The sequence below is a fragment of the Myotis myotis genome, unplaced genomic scaffold (assembly GCF_014108235.1).
Source record: "Myotis myotis isolate mMyoMyo1 unplaced genomic scaffold, mMyoMyo1.p scaffold_m19_p_4, whole genome shotgun sequence".
Lineage (NCBI taxonomy): Eukaryota > Metazoa > Chordata > Mammalia > Chiroptera > Vespertilionidae > Myotis > Myotis myotis.
The window spans coordinates 37,579,655-37,597,237 of record NW_023416346.1 but is presented as its reverse complement, the minus strand read 5'-3'; the positions used below and the strand labels follow the sequence as shown (position 1 = coordinate 37,597,237).

At 38.7% G+C, this 17,583-nt stretch overlaps 1 protein-coding gene across 13 annotated transcripts in view; it reads left to right on the top strand.

Moving 5' to 3' along the window:
• The window catches only part of STAG2 (stromal antigen 2), a 156,839-nt gene that overhangs the window by 96,468 nt on the left and 42,788 nt on the right, over nucleotides 1–17,583 (top strand). For all 13 annotated transcript variants that reach the window (XR_004967015.1, XM_036306018.1, XM_036306017.1 and 10 more), the window contains 9 exons: nucleotides 3,761–3,912; nucleotides 5,860–5,933; nucleotides 7,256–7,379; nucleotides 8,141–8,239; nucleotides 8,323–8,402; nucleotides 12,358–12,465; nucleotides 13,418–13,529; nucleotides 16,143–16,260; nucleotides 16,686–16,789. Coding sequence is in view for 12 of the 13 variants with exons in the window: in XM_036306018.1 (XP_036161911.1) it covers nucleotides 3,761–3,912; nucleotides 5,860–5,933; nucleotides 7,256–7,379; nucleotides 8,141–8,239; nucleotides 8,323–8,402; nucleotides 12,358–12,465; nucleotides 13,418–13,529; nucleotides 16,143–16,260; nucleotides 16,686–16,789 (971 nt within the window). In the remaining variant the exon portion in view is untranslated. The remainder of the gene's footprint in view (nucleotides 1–3,760; nucleotides 3,913–5,859; nucleotides 5,934–7,255; nucleotides 7,380–8,140; nucleotides 8,240–8,322; nucleotides 8,403–12,357; nucleotides 12,466–13,417; nucleotides 13,530–16,142; nucleotides 16,261–16,685; nucleotides 16,790–17,583) is intronic.

Below are 17,583 nucleotides of genomic sequence, written 5' to 3'. Positions count from 1 at the left end.
AGGCCAGATGCTGCTTTTTTGAGAGATTTTAAGAGAGTCTGAAATGTGAGCAAAGCCAAGCCATTTCTATGGAAATCCACTGGAAACCTTTCTTATGTTTTTGAGTAACTTTAGGCTGAGTCAGATTTTTTGACTTTTAAATTTTAATAAAAGGAGTTGGAAAATTAATTCTAGAAGTGATTTTTGGTGTTGATGTTGATAAAATCTTTTGATTTCTCCTTTATGCTAAAGGCAAAATTGTTGATACACTATTATAAGATATGTGCTTTTTTTATTTCAGTTTGAATGAATCAAATGGGTGTTAATTATGTATTACTATAGTATAGTGTCTACAAAATATATTCATTCTCAAAGTGTGGAAATATTATTTTTCTCTTTAAAGTATTTTCTCAAATAATTAAAGCTGTGATTAAAGATGTACTTCTGCTGAGTTTTCTATTTTAAAAAATAAAATGCAGAAAGTCTCCCTATAGGTTTTTTGTTTTTAGATTCAAAGTTACAAAATATAAATGTGATCTTGTTCTTAAGAAATTGGGTAGTATTTAATGTTAAGAATTTGATGGGTAAAGAAAATTAAAATAAGTATAATGGTATGAGGTGAATAAATTTAGATCAGAATGACACAATGGTTTGCTGAGGATGTGAAATAGCTCAGCAGAAAATTCAGAATCTCTTTTAAAGAGAGCCAATAGCCAAAAATTACGATAGTTTTGTGTTGTTCTGTCATGTAATGAACCAGAATTGAGAAATAGTCTGGAGTGAGCTAAAGAAAGTATAAAATGGTCAGATACTTCAGTTATTAAGTTTTAAATCACAGGCATTGAGTCTTGTCTCAGGAGCAAGAGTTCAGTAACAGAAGGTGGGGATCTGGAGAGGGTCTGTTATCAGTTTATTACTAAAACTAGAGGCCCAGTGCATGAAATTCGTGCACTCTAGGGGGGGTCCCTCAGCGTGGCCTGCATCCTCTCACAGTCCGGGAGCCCTTGGGGGATGTCTGACTGACGGCTCAGTGGTTGTCTGACTAAGCTGCTAGTTGGACATCCTTAGTGCTGCGGTGGGTGCGGGAGAGGCTTCCGCCAGCCGTGAGCCTGGCTTCTGGCTGAGCATCGCTCCCCCTGTGGGAGTGTACTGACCACCAGGGAGCAGCTCCTGTGTTGAGCGTCTGCCCCTGGTGGTCAGTGTTCATCATAGCGACCGGTCGTCCCGCTGTTGGGTTGATTTGCATATTTGCCTTTTATTATATAGAATATTAACTTTTCTCAGTGGTTAGAGCATCAGCCCGAGGACTGCAGGGTTGCGGGTTCGATTTCCAGTCAAGGGCATGTACCTCAGGTGTGGGTTCAATTCCCTGCCCCGTTTGGAGCATGTGCTGGAGGCAACCAGTTGATGTGTCTCTCACATCAATGTTTCCGTCTTTCTCTTTCTCTCTTTTCCTCCCCCTCTTCCCATCCTTCTGTTCTCTATATATCATGGAAAAATATCCTCTGGTGAGGATTACAAATACACAAACACACACACATAATTAAATACCACTTTATTGAGTGATCCTTTACTCTTTGTACTTTGGAATTTTCATCTGAATGCTCTTCATAATTTCACCATTGTATCCATGGTATGTAATAGAGTAAAATGAAAGGAAATCAAATACTGGTAAAATTCTCTAACATTTTTATACACTACTAGAGGCCTGGTGCATGAAATTAGTGCACTTGGCGGGGGGGGTCCCTTAGCCTGGCCTGTGCCCTCTCACAGTCCAGGAGCCCTGGGGGGGATGTCCGACTGACAGCTTAGTGGGCCTAAGCCGTCAGTCGGACATCCTTAGCATTGCCACGGAGGTGGGAGAGGCTCCCACCACTGCCGCTATGCTCGCCAGCCGTGAGCCCGGCTTCTGGCTGAGCAGCGCTCCTCCTGTGGGAGCACAGTGACCAGGGGGCAGCTCCTCCGTTGAGTGTCTGCCCCCTGGTGGTCAGCGCGCATCATAATGACTGGTCATTCCACCATTTAGTCATTTGCATATTAGCCTTTTATTATATAGGATACACCATAGATGAGGCCACCTAGAACCATAAGAAATGCAAAAAATTCACTGTTAACTCATTCTCGAATTGCCCCCATTTAAAATCAAATTGCCCCCCCTGTGGGGTGTGTGCTGCATCTTGGGAACCAGTGGGCTTGACACTTTTCCTCTCTGAGCTTCATTTCTGAATACATACACATATACCATGGGAACTGTAATCTCTTCTTCGCCTACCTCACTGTGTTGTCATGAGGAGGTTCTGAGCTAATATACCTAGAAATGTTTCATCAAGTAAGTGATGTCTAAACAGGAAGGGGTGGTAATTTTTAAGCTCATGGGTACCCTTGCAGGTAGCAGGTGCTGATTAAGGAAGTAGGGCATGATTTTTTCTTGGGACTGTAGCTATGGAAGCTTTGCAGAGGGTTCTGCAGCCTTTGGAGGGGTGGGCTCTGGCCAGCGGCCCAGTAGTGGTGGTCATCCCTGGAGGCACTGGTGTGGGGCAGGTAGTTAGGGGTGCGCTAGCGGGGCAGCGAGGCTGAAGGGGAAGTAACTGTCAAACCTTCCTGATTGGTGCCATTCTTTAAATTGTATGTGGCTGTTTCCCAGCTGTACCTGCTTAGGGCGGGGCTCCAATTTCCTGGAGCGGGGTGGGGGCTGGGCTAGTGTGGAGCCAGGCGGGCTAGGAGGGCGGGTTTAGCCACGCCCCCAGCAAGGTTCAGCATGCTTCCTCTGTGGAGATGGTGCTGCTACTGTTGGGGGTGGAGGGGATGATGGTCTGAACCTGGAGGGCCGCTCAGGCCTGCCTCCACCCAGGTCTGGAGTTGTAGGGAGGAGAGGCATGCTTGGCCCCAGCAGAAGGGGCCCGGCAGCCGTGGGCCGCGAGCTCGGGGCCGCTGATGGGTGGTCGCCAGTGTGCTATTGTTGTGGGTGCCCTTGGCGGGAGTGGTGGGGGAAGAGATTGGGAGTTGGAGGTGCGGGGCTGCAGCTACCCCCGAGGCTGGGTCAGCCTCCCTGTCCCCACAGGGGTGCGGGGGCTGGGGTAGGGTGTCCTGGCAGGGAGATTGGAAGAGCTCCCTGCGTCTGCTTCCTCTTACTTCTTTGCAGTCCCCGCTCCTTTCAGGCACTGTCCTCAGGCCCCTGGGAACTTGGCTCTGGCCGCCTGCCCCCTGCTGCGTGTGCATCAGTATGCAAATTGGTCATTACAGGGAATGGACAGATTAGCATATTACCTCTTTATATATATAGATAATTTGATATAAAGCACCCAGGCTCGCTCTCTCTTTGGTTACTGAGATAGCTAATTGACTGCTGTATGAGACACAGTTACTTTGAAGGTGAATCATGGTCTCTGAAAAAGAACATTGGAGGGGATATATAGTCTCGAGACAGTTTACTAAGTTTTGAATCCTACTTACAATGAACTGCATAATCTGAGGCAAATTTCTTAATCTCCCTGATCTTCAGTGTCCTCATGAATGAAATGGGGATAATAGTACTTAATTTTGAGGGCTGTTGTAAGGATTAGGAGATAGTCTATGAAAAGTATATAACATAGGTAACTGACTGATATACACTAAGTATTTAACACTCATTAGCTATTGTTTTCTTGTTGTCATTTGTGGCAGCTGTACTTTACTTTTCTTTTAGAAGTAGTATAGCCCATTTTGTTTTTAATTTTTCTTAATTTGTAATTTTTTTTGTATCTGTGAAACTAATATTAACCCTTTTTCCCTTTAAAAATAGCTATGAAGTTGATGACAGCTTTGGTGAATGTGGCACTAAATCTTAGCATTAATATGGATAATACACAAAGACAGTATGAGGCAGAACGGAATAAAATGATTGGGAAACGAGCCAATGAGAGGCTAGAACTCCTGCTACAAAAGCGGAAAGAGGTAAACATATATATTAATTATTTGCACTATTAATAGGTGACCAACTTGGTCACCATTAATGATACAGCTTTGGTAGTTCATTAGATAAAATATTTTGAAAGATTTAAGTTTGTTGACTATCCATGCCAGCAAAACCTTCTGGGTATATTTTCTTTCTTTGTGGACTAGAATTAAGAGTTCAAGGCTTCAAGTAAGAATTCCTGGGCATATTGGACAAATTGTTTTAAGCCTTAGTATTTCATCCCTTCTGTAAAAATATCTGAACTTCTTTCTTCAGCTTGTCAGGATGAAATAAAGTTTCACTTATGTGAAATCATTTTGAAAAATAACTTAAAAGCTATTTATGGTGTCTCACTTGTTGGCTATTTTTGTGTAGTATAGAAGCACTTGTTTAAAATTAATGACCGCTAAATTCAGATTTGAGTGAGGAAAATATTTTTCAGCCTTACCCTAAATAATAAAGAAAATATTTCAATGTTGTATTTGTGATTTAAATTCCTCCTTCATTGATGATATAATATTTTGCTATCTGATACTAGGGATGTTTATTTTTATTTCTAAAGGCAAAGTCTGATGTTTCAAAGTCTGATGTAACTCAGCAGTGTTGCTGAGTTACAATACTTGCCATGATAATCCATAAATTACTTACTTGATTTTGGCACTGGCATAGCTATAATGTAAAGTTAAGTTATTTCTGAGATAGTCAATAACTTTTAAAAATACCTCGACTCACGAAAAGCTAGAAAAATTTGGCCCACATTTCCCTGATGCTTAAATACCTCATTGCTTTCATATAGTTTGAAATGAAGAACTGACCTTTTTGCCCTTTAATTTAATTAATTTCATCAGATGATTTATTAGGCAAACATACTTTTTGAAATTAATGGCCTCATTCTTTGACATAAATTTAAGATTGTGAACACAGAATGAGTAGATTTATTTTTTGAAAATATTTTTATTAAATTTTAGAGAGAGAGGAAGGGAGAGGGTGAAGTAGAGAGGAACATTGATATGAGAATGAAACATTGATATGCTGCTTCCTGCACACCTCGTATCAGGAATCAAGCTGCAATCCTGAGACATCCTGACAACCCGCTCAGTACACAGAAGGACGCCTAAACAACTGGGCCACATTGGCCAGGGCCAGGATGAGCAGATAGAATTCTTGTGCAAATACAGGATATTAATACTTCTAGGTTAGGACTAAGTTTTTAAACACATTAAAAGACCTCCTGTACCTTTGACTATTTATCTGTACTAATGAACATAAGATAACATTATTTAGAAATGCAAGATTATATTCATGAAAAGAAAAAAATTACAAAAACACAGATTTCTTATAACTTGTAAGCTCTGAAAACATTTTCTGTTAACTCTCAAGCTCTAAATTAAAAATGTATGGAGTACATAAGTCAACCAAGATTTGAAATGTTTACTTGATTTTTTTTCAGGTGAGCCTTCTTTCCCTCAAAAGAATTTAGCAGGGAGACTTTTTTTTTTTTTTACAAGTTATCTTATTCAAATCCCTTTTATTTTTTGAACAGGTACTAGTTAATATGACTCTTCTTTTTCAGAATATAAAGGCCAAGATAATCAAATATTAATATTTTTATAGATGAACATACATGTTATTTAATAGGTAATATGTATTATTATAAACTAAACAGATTTCATTATATATACTTATACAATGGAAATTTGTGAGCATTAGAAAAATTAATCTACCAGCCAAACATTAAAAAAGCCAAGTCAAATATTCCAGATATCGAGGGACTTTACTTGATATACAACAGCTGTTAATTTTTCTGTGTTTACTGTTGTCTAGTGAAATTACAGTTTAGATGTAACCACTTAAACCACTGGAGAAACCTGCATTTGTACTTTAACAAATTTTAGATGTTCTTTTGGTTGTCTTCCATTACCGTTGAAAAGAAACTTTTTTTTCAGCTTCAAGAAAATCAGGATGAAATAGAAAATATGATGAATGCGATATTTAAGGGAGTGTTTGTACATAGATACCGGTAAGTCATGACAGTTTTTTCTATGTAATTCTTAACGCTATTCAAGTTTGGAAGTGGTTTAGGCAGTATAAGTAAGTGGAAAGAGTGTTGACGAAAGGTTAATGTTAGAATCTAAGTTCTTCCATGGAATGAGACACACTCAAGGCAAATTATTTAACTGCTTTGAACTTGATGTTTTCTTTCTGAAAAATGGATTAGTGTTTTTCTTGACTTGTAGCTGCCCAGCAAATGGAAGCTACTACTATTATTTAGTAGGAGTCAGCATATAGAATATTTCATTGCTTTTGGATGTATTATGTTAATAGAGCCTGTACACACTGACTCCTGACTCTCTTCCATTTGAGTATCAGTGGGAAAATTTGGAGAGATGTGAGATGTTTTCTTTTGCTATTTTGAATGAATAGAGGAAAAAAGTAGATAATCTTACCACCATTTCTGTTGTAACCTATTCTTTAAATGTTGATGGCATTCTTATTCAACTTTTTTCTCATTTCCTCAACATGGCAGTTATTTAATCAGGTTAATACTTCCTTTGTAATGTCCCTTTGTCCATTCTTTTCTCATTCTTTGTCCATTTCTTATTGTCATAGTTATCTTTGTCTATTTTCCTCATCATTCTCATGCCTAGAGATTTTGAAGTTTCCTTAAAACATTCTTTTGTTGCATTATTTTTCTTCTGAAAAGCCTTCAATGACTCACCAGTACCTACAGGATGAATTAAAATAATTTAGTTTGACATTCAAATCCAAATTGGGGTTGGCCTCATTGTTATGTGTAACTAATTCGCGCCTGGAAAATTACGCTCTAACCAGACCATTGTGCCTGCTGTCTTCTGAACACACCATGCCCAGCAGGTGTGAGCAAAAGTGTGTGATATGGCATGGCGTAAAAAGTGGGGATGGATTTTGTTTATAGTTCTATTTAAGTTTAAATATTTATGTGGTGAAAAATTATGCTTTGCCAACTAAATTGTAACCTCATTGGCATTCAGAGGACATGCTTCAGCTCTACTTTTATTTTTATTTTTGAAATATATTTTTATTGATTTCAGAGAGGAAGGGAGAGGGAGAGAGAACCATTGATTGGCTGTCTCCTACATGCCCCACAATGGTGACCCAGGCTGTACTCTGACTGGATTGAACCATGACCTCCTGGTTCCGCCACTGAACCATGCTGGCTGGGCCAGTTCTACTTTTAAATTGCCAATAATACTTTACATAGTAGTATATTCATAGTAGGTTTGAATTATTTGGCATCTATTGAATAAAAAGTCCTGGGGTATAGTGGCACTAATATGCATAATGTTTCCTTCCTTCCTTCAGCGATGCAATAGCTGAAATCCGAGCTATTTGTATTGAAGAAATTGGCATTTGGATGAAAATGTATAGTGATGCTTTTCTTAATGACAGTTATTTAAAATATGTTGGTTGGACTATGCATGATAAGGTAAGATATGCCCTACAGACTCTCTACCTACAGGCATCGCTGTCTACAATTCTCATTCAAAAAGAGTTATATGAATGTAGGTATATCTGGGACTTCATTCCTAAAGGTCTGTCTCCTATATTGTGTTCTGAATGCTCCATGAAATCATCATCTCTGTCACAAATTCCTGTAGATTTTTGAATCGTGGCCACTGATTTAGCCTTTAATCTTGAATTATTTTTATACTGAAACATTAGGATCATGTAGGTGGGGGTAGTGAGGCATTTCTTAGAGTACTAAGAAGAGTCTTTAATTTGGTTTTTAGTATGTGAGTGCTGTATTTTAAAAAATTCCTCTCAATAAGTATGCATCTTAGATTGTAAGTTATAACTTGACTTCTGACCTTTTTTATAAATCTACATTTCTCTGAAGCTGCCTTTTCATTGGCTTTGAAGTTCCTTGTATATATCCCTTACAAATATTACTTTCTGTAAAGTAAAACAATATGAAATGTGCTTCTGTTGTCTTTCATAATAATATTTCTCTGAATATATTTTCAAAAAAATTTTATTTGATCTACAAAAATGGTAACCCCAAAGGTATTTAGTCATATAGTATATATGTATTGACTCATATTTTTGCATTATCAAAGATGAGTTTCTGAAGAAATGCTACGGTATAGAACATTTAAAATTTTAAAGTAGAAAATAGGGTATATGTCTTGACTATTCAGGTTGAAAACATACAAGTTTTTAATGCATTTTTCCTCTTGTTTCATTTAGCAAGGTGAAGTAAGACTCAAATGTCTCACTGCTCTACAAGGGCTTTATTATAACAAAGAGCTTAATTCCAAACTGGAGCTTTTTACCAGTCGGTTCAAGGTTAGTATTACTTTTAAGTATTTAAAAATTACCTATATTTGAATAGCTTTCCCTTTAAAAATCTTTTTTTTTTTTGTCCTTAGGACAGAATTGTGTCTATGACCCTTGACAAAGAATACGATGTTGCAGTACAAGCAATAAAATTACTTACTCTTGTTTTACAGTAAGTATGTATTTATTGCATATTACTGATGTCCAGATATTTAAATAATACATTAGAGAATTTGTTTTCACTTATTTAGATCTAAAATTTAATAACTTAATTCATGGTATTTTATAGGTACAACTTTAATTTTCCCATGTAAACTTGAGAAAATAGGAAAAGGAAGCCATGGGACTAGAAAAATTCTGAGCTAAGAATTCATGTGTTCTTCATTCGTTTGGTCCATTTTCTCTCCATTTTACTGTCTTAGATGCTTTTAAAATAAAGTTAAACACCTGAGTGTAATAAATGTTCTTACTGTATTTTATTACACTTTCAGAAATTAGTATTTAATGAAACTAAACTTCTCTTTAGATAATGTGAATTTAAACATATTATATTATAATGTAATAGTGATACAAATTATTTTTTCTTTAAAAAATTATTGTAATACTATATCCTATATAATAAAAGGCTAATATGCAAATTGACTGAACGGTGGACTGACTGGTTGCTATGATGCACACTGACCACCAGGGGGAAGACAACGCAGGAGCTTCTCCCTGGTGGTCAATGCGCTCCCATAGGTGGAGTGCCACTCAGCCAGAAGCCAGGCTTATGGCTGGCGAGCGCAGCAGTGGTGGCAGGAGCCTCCCCTGCCTCTGTGATGGCACTAAGGATGTCCGACTGCCAACTTAGGCCTATTCCCCGTGTCAGGCCCACTCCCCACGGAGGGCCCCCCCTCCCTCCCAGTGTACGAATTTTGTACACCGAGCCTCTAGTATGTATATAACAGAATTTACCATTTTAAGTGTACAGGTCAATGGCATAATGTACATTCACATTGTGCAGCCATCACCATTATCCATCTGCAGAACTCTTTTTTATCCTTTTATATTGAAACTCTATACCCATTAAACACACTATTTCTTCCTCCTTCCCTTTCTCACCCCCCAATCCCTGGTGACCACTGTTCTACTTTCTATCTTTATGAATTTGACTATTTTAGGTACCTCATATAGTGGAATCATACAATATTAGTCCTTTTGTATCTGGCTTATTCACTTTAGCATATTGTCTTCAGTGTTTGTCCATATTGTAGCACATGTAAGAATTTGATTCCTTTTTGAGGCTCAATAATATTCCATTATGTTTATACCACACTAGAGGCCTGCACGAATTTGTGCAGCAGTGGGGTTCCCTGGCCTGGCCTGTGGGATCGGGCCAAAACTGGCTCTCTGACATCCCCGTAGGGGTCCTGGATTGCGAGAGGGCACAAATCAGGCCAAGGGACCTCACCAATGCACAATCAGGGCTGGGGAGGGATGCGGGAGGTTGGTCAGCTGGGGAGGAACCGCGGGAGGGCTCCAGGGCATCTCCGGCCCGTCTTAGTCCTGATTGGCTGGACCCCAGCAGCAAGCTAACCTACTGGTTGAAGCGCCTGCCCCCTGGTGGTCAGTGCACGTTATAGCAACTGGTTGACTGCCCCGGTGGTCAGTGCACGTCATAGCAAGTGGTTGAGTGGCCTTAGAATATCATTAGAATATTACGCTTTGACTGGTTGAATGGACGACCAGACACTTAGCATATTAGGCTTTTATTATATAGGATTTTATTTATGCATTCATCTGTCAGTGGACATTTAGGTTGTCAACATGGTCCAAATAACTGTAAAAGGGTCCCTTTTTATCATTGCATGTTAATTCTGACACTCATGGAACATTCATCATGTAATAGTAGCCAGTGAAATTTGGTAAAACAAATGAGAGATAACTGTCCAATATGATTTTAAATCTTATTGTAAAGCCATAGTGATTTTTAAATTTTGGTACTGGTGAATATGAAAAGAGATCATTGGCATAGAATAAAGAAGACTATAAAGACAAACGCAGTTAATCCAGGAACCTAGTATAGGGTGAGGATGGCATTTCCTATCAAAAAATAAATGGTTCTGTGACAAATAGGTTTTATTTAGGGGAAAAATTAAATTAGATATCTATTTAATTTCTTATACAAAAATAATTTCCAGGTGGATGAAAAGTTTAAATGCAAATAAATGAAACCACTAAAGTACTGCGTGAAAATTCAGGAAGATTGTTTTTTATGTAAAATCACAGCAATATCTTTCTGAGCATGAGATAAAAGAAAAGAAAATGTTCACATAAAAAAAATCACTGAATTAACTATATAAAAATCTAATACATAAAATATAAACTCATAAAACAAATGGCAGATTGGTCAAAATTATTGTATCATAGGAGTCAATTTCAATCTGTAATAATAAAAGCTAATTAGACCAGACATCCTTCCCAACAGCCTCCCAGACTAAGCTGGGCTGCAAGGGAAGGCCAGGTCCTGGGGGCCTGCCGGCGGCCGGAGGGAAGCCTGGGTTCCAGGTGCCGGAGGGAAGCCAGTGCTGGCAGCCGGGGGAAGGAGGGCCTACTCTTGTATGAATTTGGTGCATCGGGCCTCTAGTAAATCAATAAAAAGAACAGAAAACCAATAGGAAAATAGTCAAAAGTCAGTAAACAGATCATTGATAGAAAATAAAATAAAAATTTAAACATATGAAAAGATGGTTAGCCACACTTTAGAGAAGTATTAAAATTAGAACATTATTTTACCTACTAGGGGCCTGGTGCACAGATTCGTGCATTGGTGGGGTCCCTCAGCCTGGCCTATGCCCTCTCACAATCCAGGACCCCTCAGGGTATATCGGACTGCCGGTTTTGCCTGATTCAGTGAGCCCGGCTTCTGGTTGAGCAGCACTCCCACTGTGGAGTGCACTGACCACTAGGGCGCAGCTCATGCATTGAGTGCCTGCCCCCTGGTGGTCACTGCACGTCATAGGTACCGGTCATTCCACTGTTCGATCAATTTGCATGTTAGCCTTTTATTATATAGGATAGGATATGCATATAATTCAAATATTGAAAAATGTTGAAATAAAGTAATAGCACTCTGTATATTTCTGTAGCTTCTCATCTCCCTCCATAATACCTTATAGACATTTTTTTCTTGTTTCTGGTACTGATGTTTTTATGAAGGGTGATATTCATTTATGTTGGTTTAGCCATGTATATAAATAATAACTGAAACTTCCAAGAAACATTCCTTCTCAAATAGTTAAAAATGAATGAACTGATTCGAATCAATGTATGTTTTTTAAAATCATAAATAAGTGATTTTTCCAAAAACGATCCAGTATCATATATAAGCAGATTAAATCAAAGTGCTATTGACACTTGAATTTTAACATTTTGGTTTTGTTTCTCTTCAAAAGAATTAATATTTCGTTAGACTTCAGACTTCTGGAAACCTTGAAAACAACAAAGAAACAAAAAGGATCTGAGATCCTAAAGTAAACTTAGGCTTTTCTCTTTGGGGTGGTCCTATGAGTCTTAATTTATATATAATGGTAAAAACCTAGATTATTTATCTCACAGTAGACTAAAAGCATATAAGGTGTTTGGCACTTATATTTTATTTAATCCATTTCTGTTGTCTTATATGGTGTTCACTACATGATGGATGAAATGTTCTTCCTCATTGTATTAGTATATTTTAATGTGGTGATATTATCACTTAATATTGCTATGAAATATATGCAGTGTTCTCTGATTATTAACTAAGCTCTTAGCATGCCACTACTCCACTTTACTTTCTACATTAGTTTATATTATTTACTCTTCATTTTCCTGTAACGTCCTTGTCTTATATTATTACTTTCTCTTTACCATGGCTTCACTTTTGTTATTGACTGGAATTTTACCTCCCATTGATTTTAAATGTTCACAAAATACTCAGCTCTTTTGCCTGGGCAAGCTTTTACTGATAGATGATAAGTAAAGTTGATGTCTTCTTTTTAACTTTTCTTAACACAACTTAGTGAAAGTATGAGCATGGGTTTTTGTATTCAATATGCTTCAAATTATACCATCACTAAAAAGACTGGTACGGTTTATTTATTTTTTAGGAGTAGTGAAGAAGTTCTTACTGCAGAAGATTGTGAAAATGTCTATCATCTGGTGTATTCAGCTCACCGGCCAGTAGCAGTAGCAGCTGGAGAATTTCTCTACAAAAAGTAAATCTGTTTTTCTGTTATTATTTCCTTTAAAAGTTTCAATTTCCCTTCTCCAATTCCTTTAATTTATTTAAGTTAAATCTTTAAAGGGGAATTGTACCCATATCTTTTAATGGATATGCTTAAAAATGTACCTAAGTATATCACAATGTTAAGACCTTTTCCTAATTTTTCACTTTAATTCTGATGTCAGCTTCCCAAAAAATGGTTAATTTTGAGATGAAACATTTATTTAAAAGAGTATATGATGTAAAACATTCACACTGCAGTTTTCTATTTCTTATTATCCAGTGTTCTCTCTTTTTTATTTATAAAGAAAAACAATCATGGCCTTGACCAGTTTGGCTCAGTGGATAGAGCATTGGCCTACAGACAGAAAGGTCCCAGGTTCGATTCCGGTCAAGGGCATGTACCTTGGTTGCGGGCACATCCCCAGTAGGTGGTGTGCAGGAGGCAGCTGATCAATGTTTCTCTCTCATCAATGTTTCTAACTCTCTATCTCTCTCCCTTTCTCTCTGTAAAAAATCAATAAAATGTATTTTAAAAAAAGAAAAAAAAAACAATCATGATATCCATAGAGAGAGGCCACTAAGTCCAGACTTTAGAAAAATTATATAAGAAGGATAGAAGGGAAATATATGTTCAGCTTAAGAATATTTATCATCGATTTATATGCATAAATGGGATAGGTTAGTCATTGTGATGCTTTTATAAAAGAAAATGGTTGCATGAAATGCAGGATTTATAAAAATAATTGATAACTATGAAGTTAAGAGAGCTGGGAAGGACCATCAAGTGTGAAATTATGTAGTTGAGTATAATGTTGGACAATATTACACCTACGTACCTTCCATTTACTCCTTTGTTAGGTGCTTTTATATAGAATTCAGACTTTTTTATTAGGAAATATTATTTTTTGTTTTAAAAGTAAATATTTTGCATTGGTTTGCAGGCTCTTCAGTCGTAGAGATCCAGAGGAGGATGGAATGATGAAAAGAAGGGGACGACAGGGTCCAAATGCCAACCTTGTTAAGACATTGGTGTTTTTCTTCCTGGAAAGTGAGGTTAGTTGATGTTCATTTTTTACTTATGCCAGTTTTTTAAAGGTTATTCCATTTATGTTCATGTAGAATGTTGGTCTATATATTTTTTATTTGAAATGTTTTTGACAGGTTTTCATATCAGTAATGCTGATCCTCTACAATCAATTGGGAATCTTTAGGGTTATTTAAACTTTATTCACAGAATAAAGGGAAATATTTTGCTTATATATTGAATTGATAAGTATACATGTATTTTGTTTTATGTAACCATAATCACTCCTATTCAGTTAAAGTAAATTTGTAGTATCTATCTATACTAATAAAAGTTATACGCTAATTAGACAGGATAGACCTGATGTCCTTCCGGACAAAGCCCCAGTGGTGGGGACAGAGGCAGAGTTGGTTAGGGGCAATCAGGCTGGCAGGGGAGAGCAATCAGGGGTGATCAGGCTGGCAGGAAAGAGCAGTTAGGAGCGATCAGGCCAGCAGGGGAGAGTGGTTAGGGTCAATCAGGCAGGCAGGCACAGGGGTTAGGGGTGATCAGGCAGGCAGGCAGGTGAGTGGTTAGGAGCCAGCAGTCCTGGGCTGCGAGAGGCATCCTGGATTGGAGACTGTGCAGGCCAGGCTGAGGGGACCCCCCCCCCTCCCATGCACGAATTTTGTGCACCAGGTCTTTAGTATATTTGTAAAAGGCTAAGTGTCCATTCGTCCAACTGGTAGCTATGATGCTCAGTGACCACCAGTGGCCAGATGCTCAACGCAGGAGCTGCCATGACACACACTGGCCATTTAAAAGTAAAGGGCACCACAGACCTGGTGCTGACAAACCAACACTCAGCTTACCCCAAGGTGGACACAGGCCCTACCACCACCCCAGAGCAACACCCCACCAAATCCCAGCCAATGCTGCCAAGACCCCATGGCGCAAAATGTGTCCTACTGCCCAGCCCGTCCCAGCCTGCAAAGGGTCGCTGTGGGTGCCACTTAATGACGTCATGTAGCAACGCCCAGCTTCCTCTCCCTAGTGACTAGCCTCCTTAGAGTTTCTTCAGCCCAGGAACCCGACTTGCTTTATAGTTAGGTGCAAACATTTTACATTTTAGCGAAATGTTTGTGAAGTGTTTTCCTGTGCCTCATTTTATCTTCACAGAAGTCCTGGAGTAGGTAGATAGGAGACTCGGTAGAATCCTATTTTCTTTCCATTAGCCGGAAAAGAGAGATTTAGAAAGTTTAGAAACTTGACCCTACTGAGATGAAGTAAGAAATGGTGGAACTTGAAGATAACTTCAGGTTTTCTCACTGCTCAGAATGTAGTTAAACATGGCTGCAGTTGAATATTTTATCATTTATTCTCCCTGCGTGACCTACAATAATAATGTGCTTCGTGTTGATATTTACTGCTGTGTTGCTGACAATTATGTTGCTGAAAGAGAAGTTGGGGTGTTTCACTGGGCTGGAAAACGTTTAGCTACATCAGAAAGCAGGTCTAATTAAGCAAGTTTATTCTATCCTATCTAATAATAGACAAACATGGTAATTGAGTGCACCTTCGCTACACCTCCCATTGGCTAATCAGTGCGATATGCAAATTAACCACCAACAAAGATGGCAACTAATTTGCACACTGCAGGCAGGGCGGGACAGTGCCATCCTGCCTGCCCTGCTGTCATCTGGACCTGCTATCGGCGACCTGGGGTGGTGGGCGTCCCGTGTGCGACCCGACCCGGGGCGGCCAGATGGGGCAGCAGCGATCTGCTGGCCCGCCTGGGCGTCCTGTGTTTGACCCGACCTGGGGCGGCACCCCAACCCCTGAATCTGCCCTGCCGTGAGCATGACTCGGGGCAGCGCCCCAACCCCTGGATCGGCCCTGCCATCTGCGTGACCTGGAGCTGTGCTCCAACCCCCGGATCGGCCCTGCTGTGTGCGCGACCCAGGGCGGCGCCCCAACCCCTGGATCGGCCCTGCTGTGTATGCGACCCGGGGAGCTGGCCTAAGCCAGCAGGTGGTTATCTCCCTTGGGGTCCCAGACTGTGAGAGGGCATAAGTGGGGCTGAGGGACCCCCCGCCCCCCCCCCCCCCCGCCAGTGCACAAATTTTTATGCACCGGGCCTCTAGTATATATATAAAAGGCTAAGTTGACTAGCGCATGTGCGGTACATACAGAGTTCTCACTGGTGCCAATCACACGCATGGGTTTTGATCTGACATTGTCAATCGTGAATTTGTTTGATACTCTATTATAGAGAAAGGGCGAATAGCGATATTAAAATATTTCTTCTAATTAATTTTCTTTCAATGTGCACAAATCTGTGCACCAGGACACTAGTATTTTATAATTGAGAACAGTTAACTCATGTAATATTAATTCCAATTAGGCTCTAAATATGCATGCATGTAATATTTTCAAAAATAATTTTCATGTTAAAGATTATTATCAGAAATATTTAATGCTACCAACTAGCAAGGTTTACTTATACACAGCAAGTAAGGCCATTTTTCTCTGACCTTTCTTCCATCTTAACTCAAAAGCAGATTGCTGTTTACGTTTGTACATGCTGTCCGCAAAGCTTCCTTTCTTTTGAGTTAAGGCTAGTATGCTATTTGTTTAAGAGTACCTTGCTCTTTTTTAATTAGTTACATGAGCATGCAGCATACCTTGTGGATAGCATGTGGGACTGTGCTACTGAGCTGCTGAAAGACTGGGAATGTATGAATAGCTTGTTGCTGGAGGAGCCACTTAGTGGAGAGGAAGGTAAGGATGTTTAATTATGGTATTTTTATTGTTTAGACAGTTTTGAAAAGAGGTTTTACTTATTCCATTTGTTTATTATTGTGCTAAAATAATTGAGTGAAAAACCTTCGTGAATAATTCTGTTTTCATACAAATGAATTTTATGCTATGTAGATAGATGTAGTTGTCCTCAACATTCTTTAATTTTTTTTTTTTGTATCTGTGTTCATACTTTCTTTGCTCAAATTGTGAACCAGTGGTATACAGATTTGTAATTTTCAGGAAGGTTTCACTTGTTTGGATCTTTTCTGTGATATAGTAATGGAATTTTTTATATATGTATATATATATTAGGTCTATCACAGGCAGAAGGAGTTCTTATGTAATAATTATAAATGGCATTTAGGGAAAAAAAAAAGATTAACTCTGAATTTTGTTTTTTTCAGCACTGACAGACAGACAAGAGAGTGCTCTGATTGAAATAATGCTTTGTACCATCAGACAAGCTGCTGAATGTCATCCTCCTGTGGGAAGAGGGACGGGAAAAAGGGTATGCCAATACATTTTTAGTATTCTAAACTATGTCTTTTTTTAAATATCATTTATAAAACTACGTTTGTAACTATAGAATCAAATTTTAAAATCTTTTATTTTTCAGATCTTTGCTTGTAAATATATGTTAGGAGTAAATTTTAGAACATTAGCAATTTGTAAAACTCCTTCCATAAGATACTTTGTTAGTTACTTCAGAGATACAGTGATTGATAGTTCTTGCCTTTAAGACTGAATATAGTGCACTGTTTTAGAATGGTGCATTTGTCCATCCTGGTTTATTTTTAGATTTGCTTTACATTTTTTTATTGATTGACTTGAGAGAGAGAGAGAGAGAGATTGATTGATTTGTTGTTCCGCTCATGTATTCATTGGCTGATTGTTTTATGTGCCCTGACCGGGGATCGAACCCACAACTTTGGCATATTGGGATGACACTCTAACTACCTTAGATACTTTGCCAAGGGTTTTAGATTTGCTTTTAATGAAGAAAACATAATTATTCATTACAGTGGGGAGATTCCTCCTCTGGCTGGTGTGGCTTAGCTGGTTTTGTATTGTCCCATGCACCAACAGGGTTTGATTCCCCATCAGGGCATTTGCCTGAGTTGTGGGCTCTATCCCCAGTGGGGGGCCAGGCAGGAGGCAGCTGTTGGATGTCTCCCTCTCACATCGATGTTTCTCTCTCCCCCCTCCCTTCTTTTCTCTCTAAAAATCAATTATAAAGAAAAGTAAATAACAAATCAATTCTAAAATATATTTAAAATGGGGAAATTCCTGTTTCCTGGGATT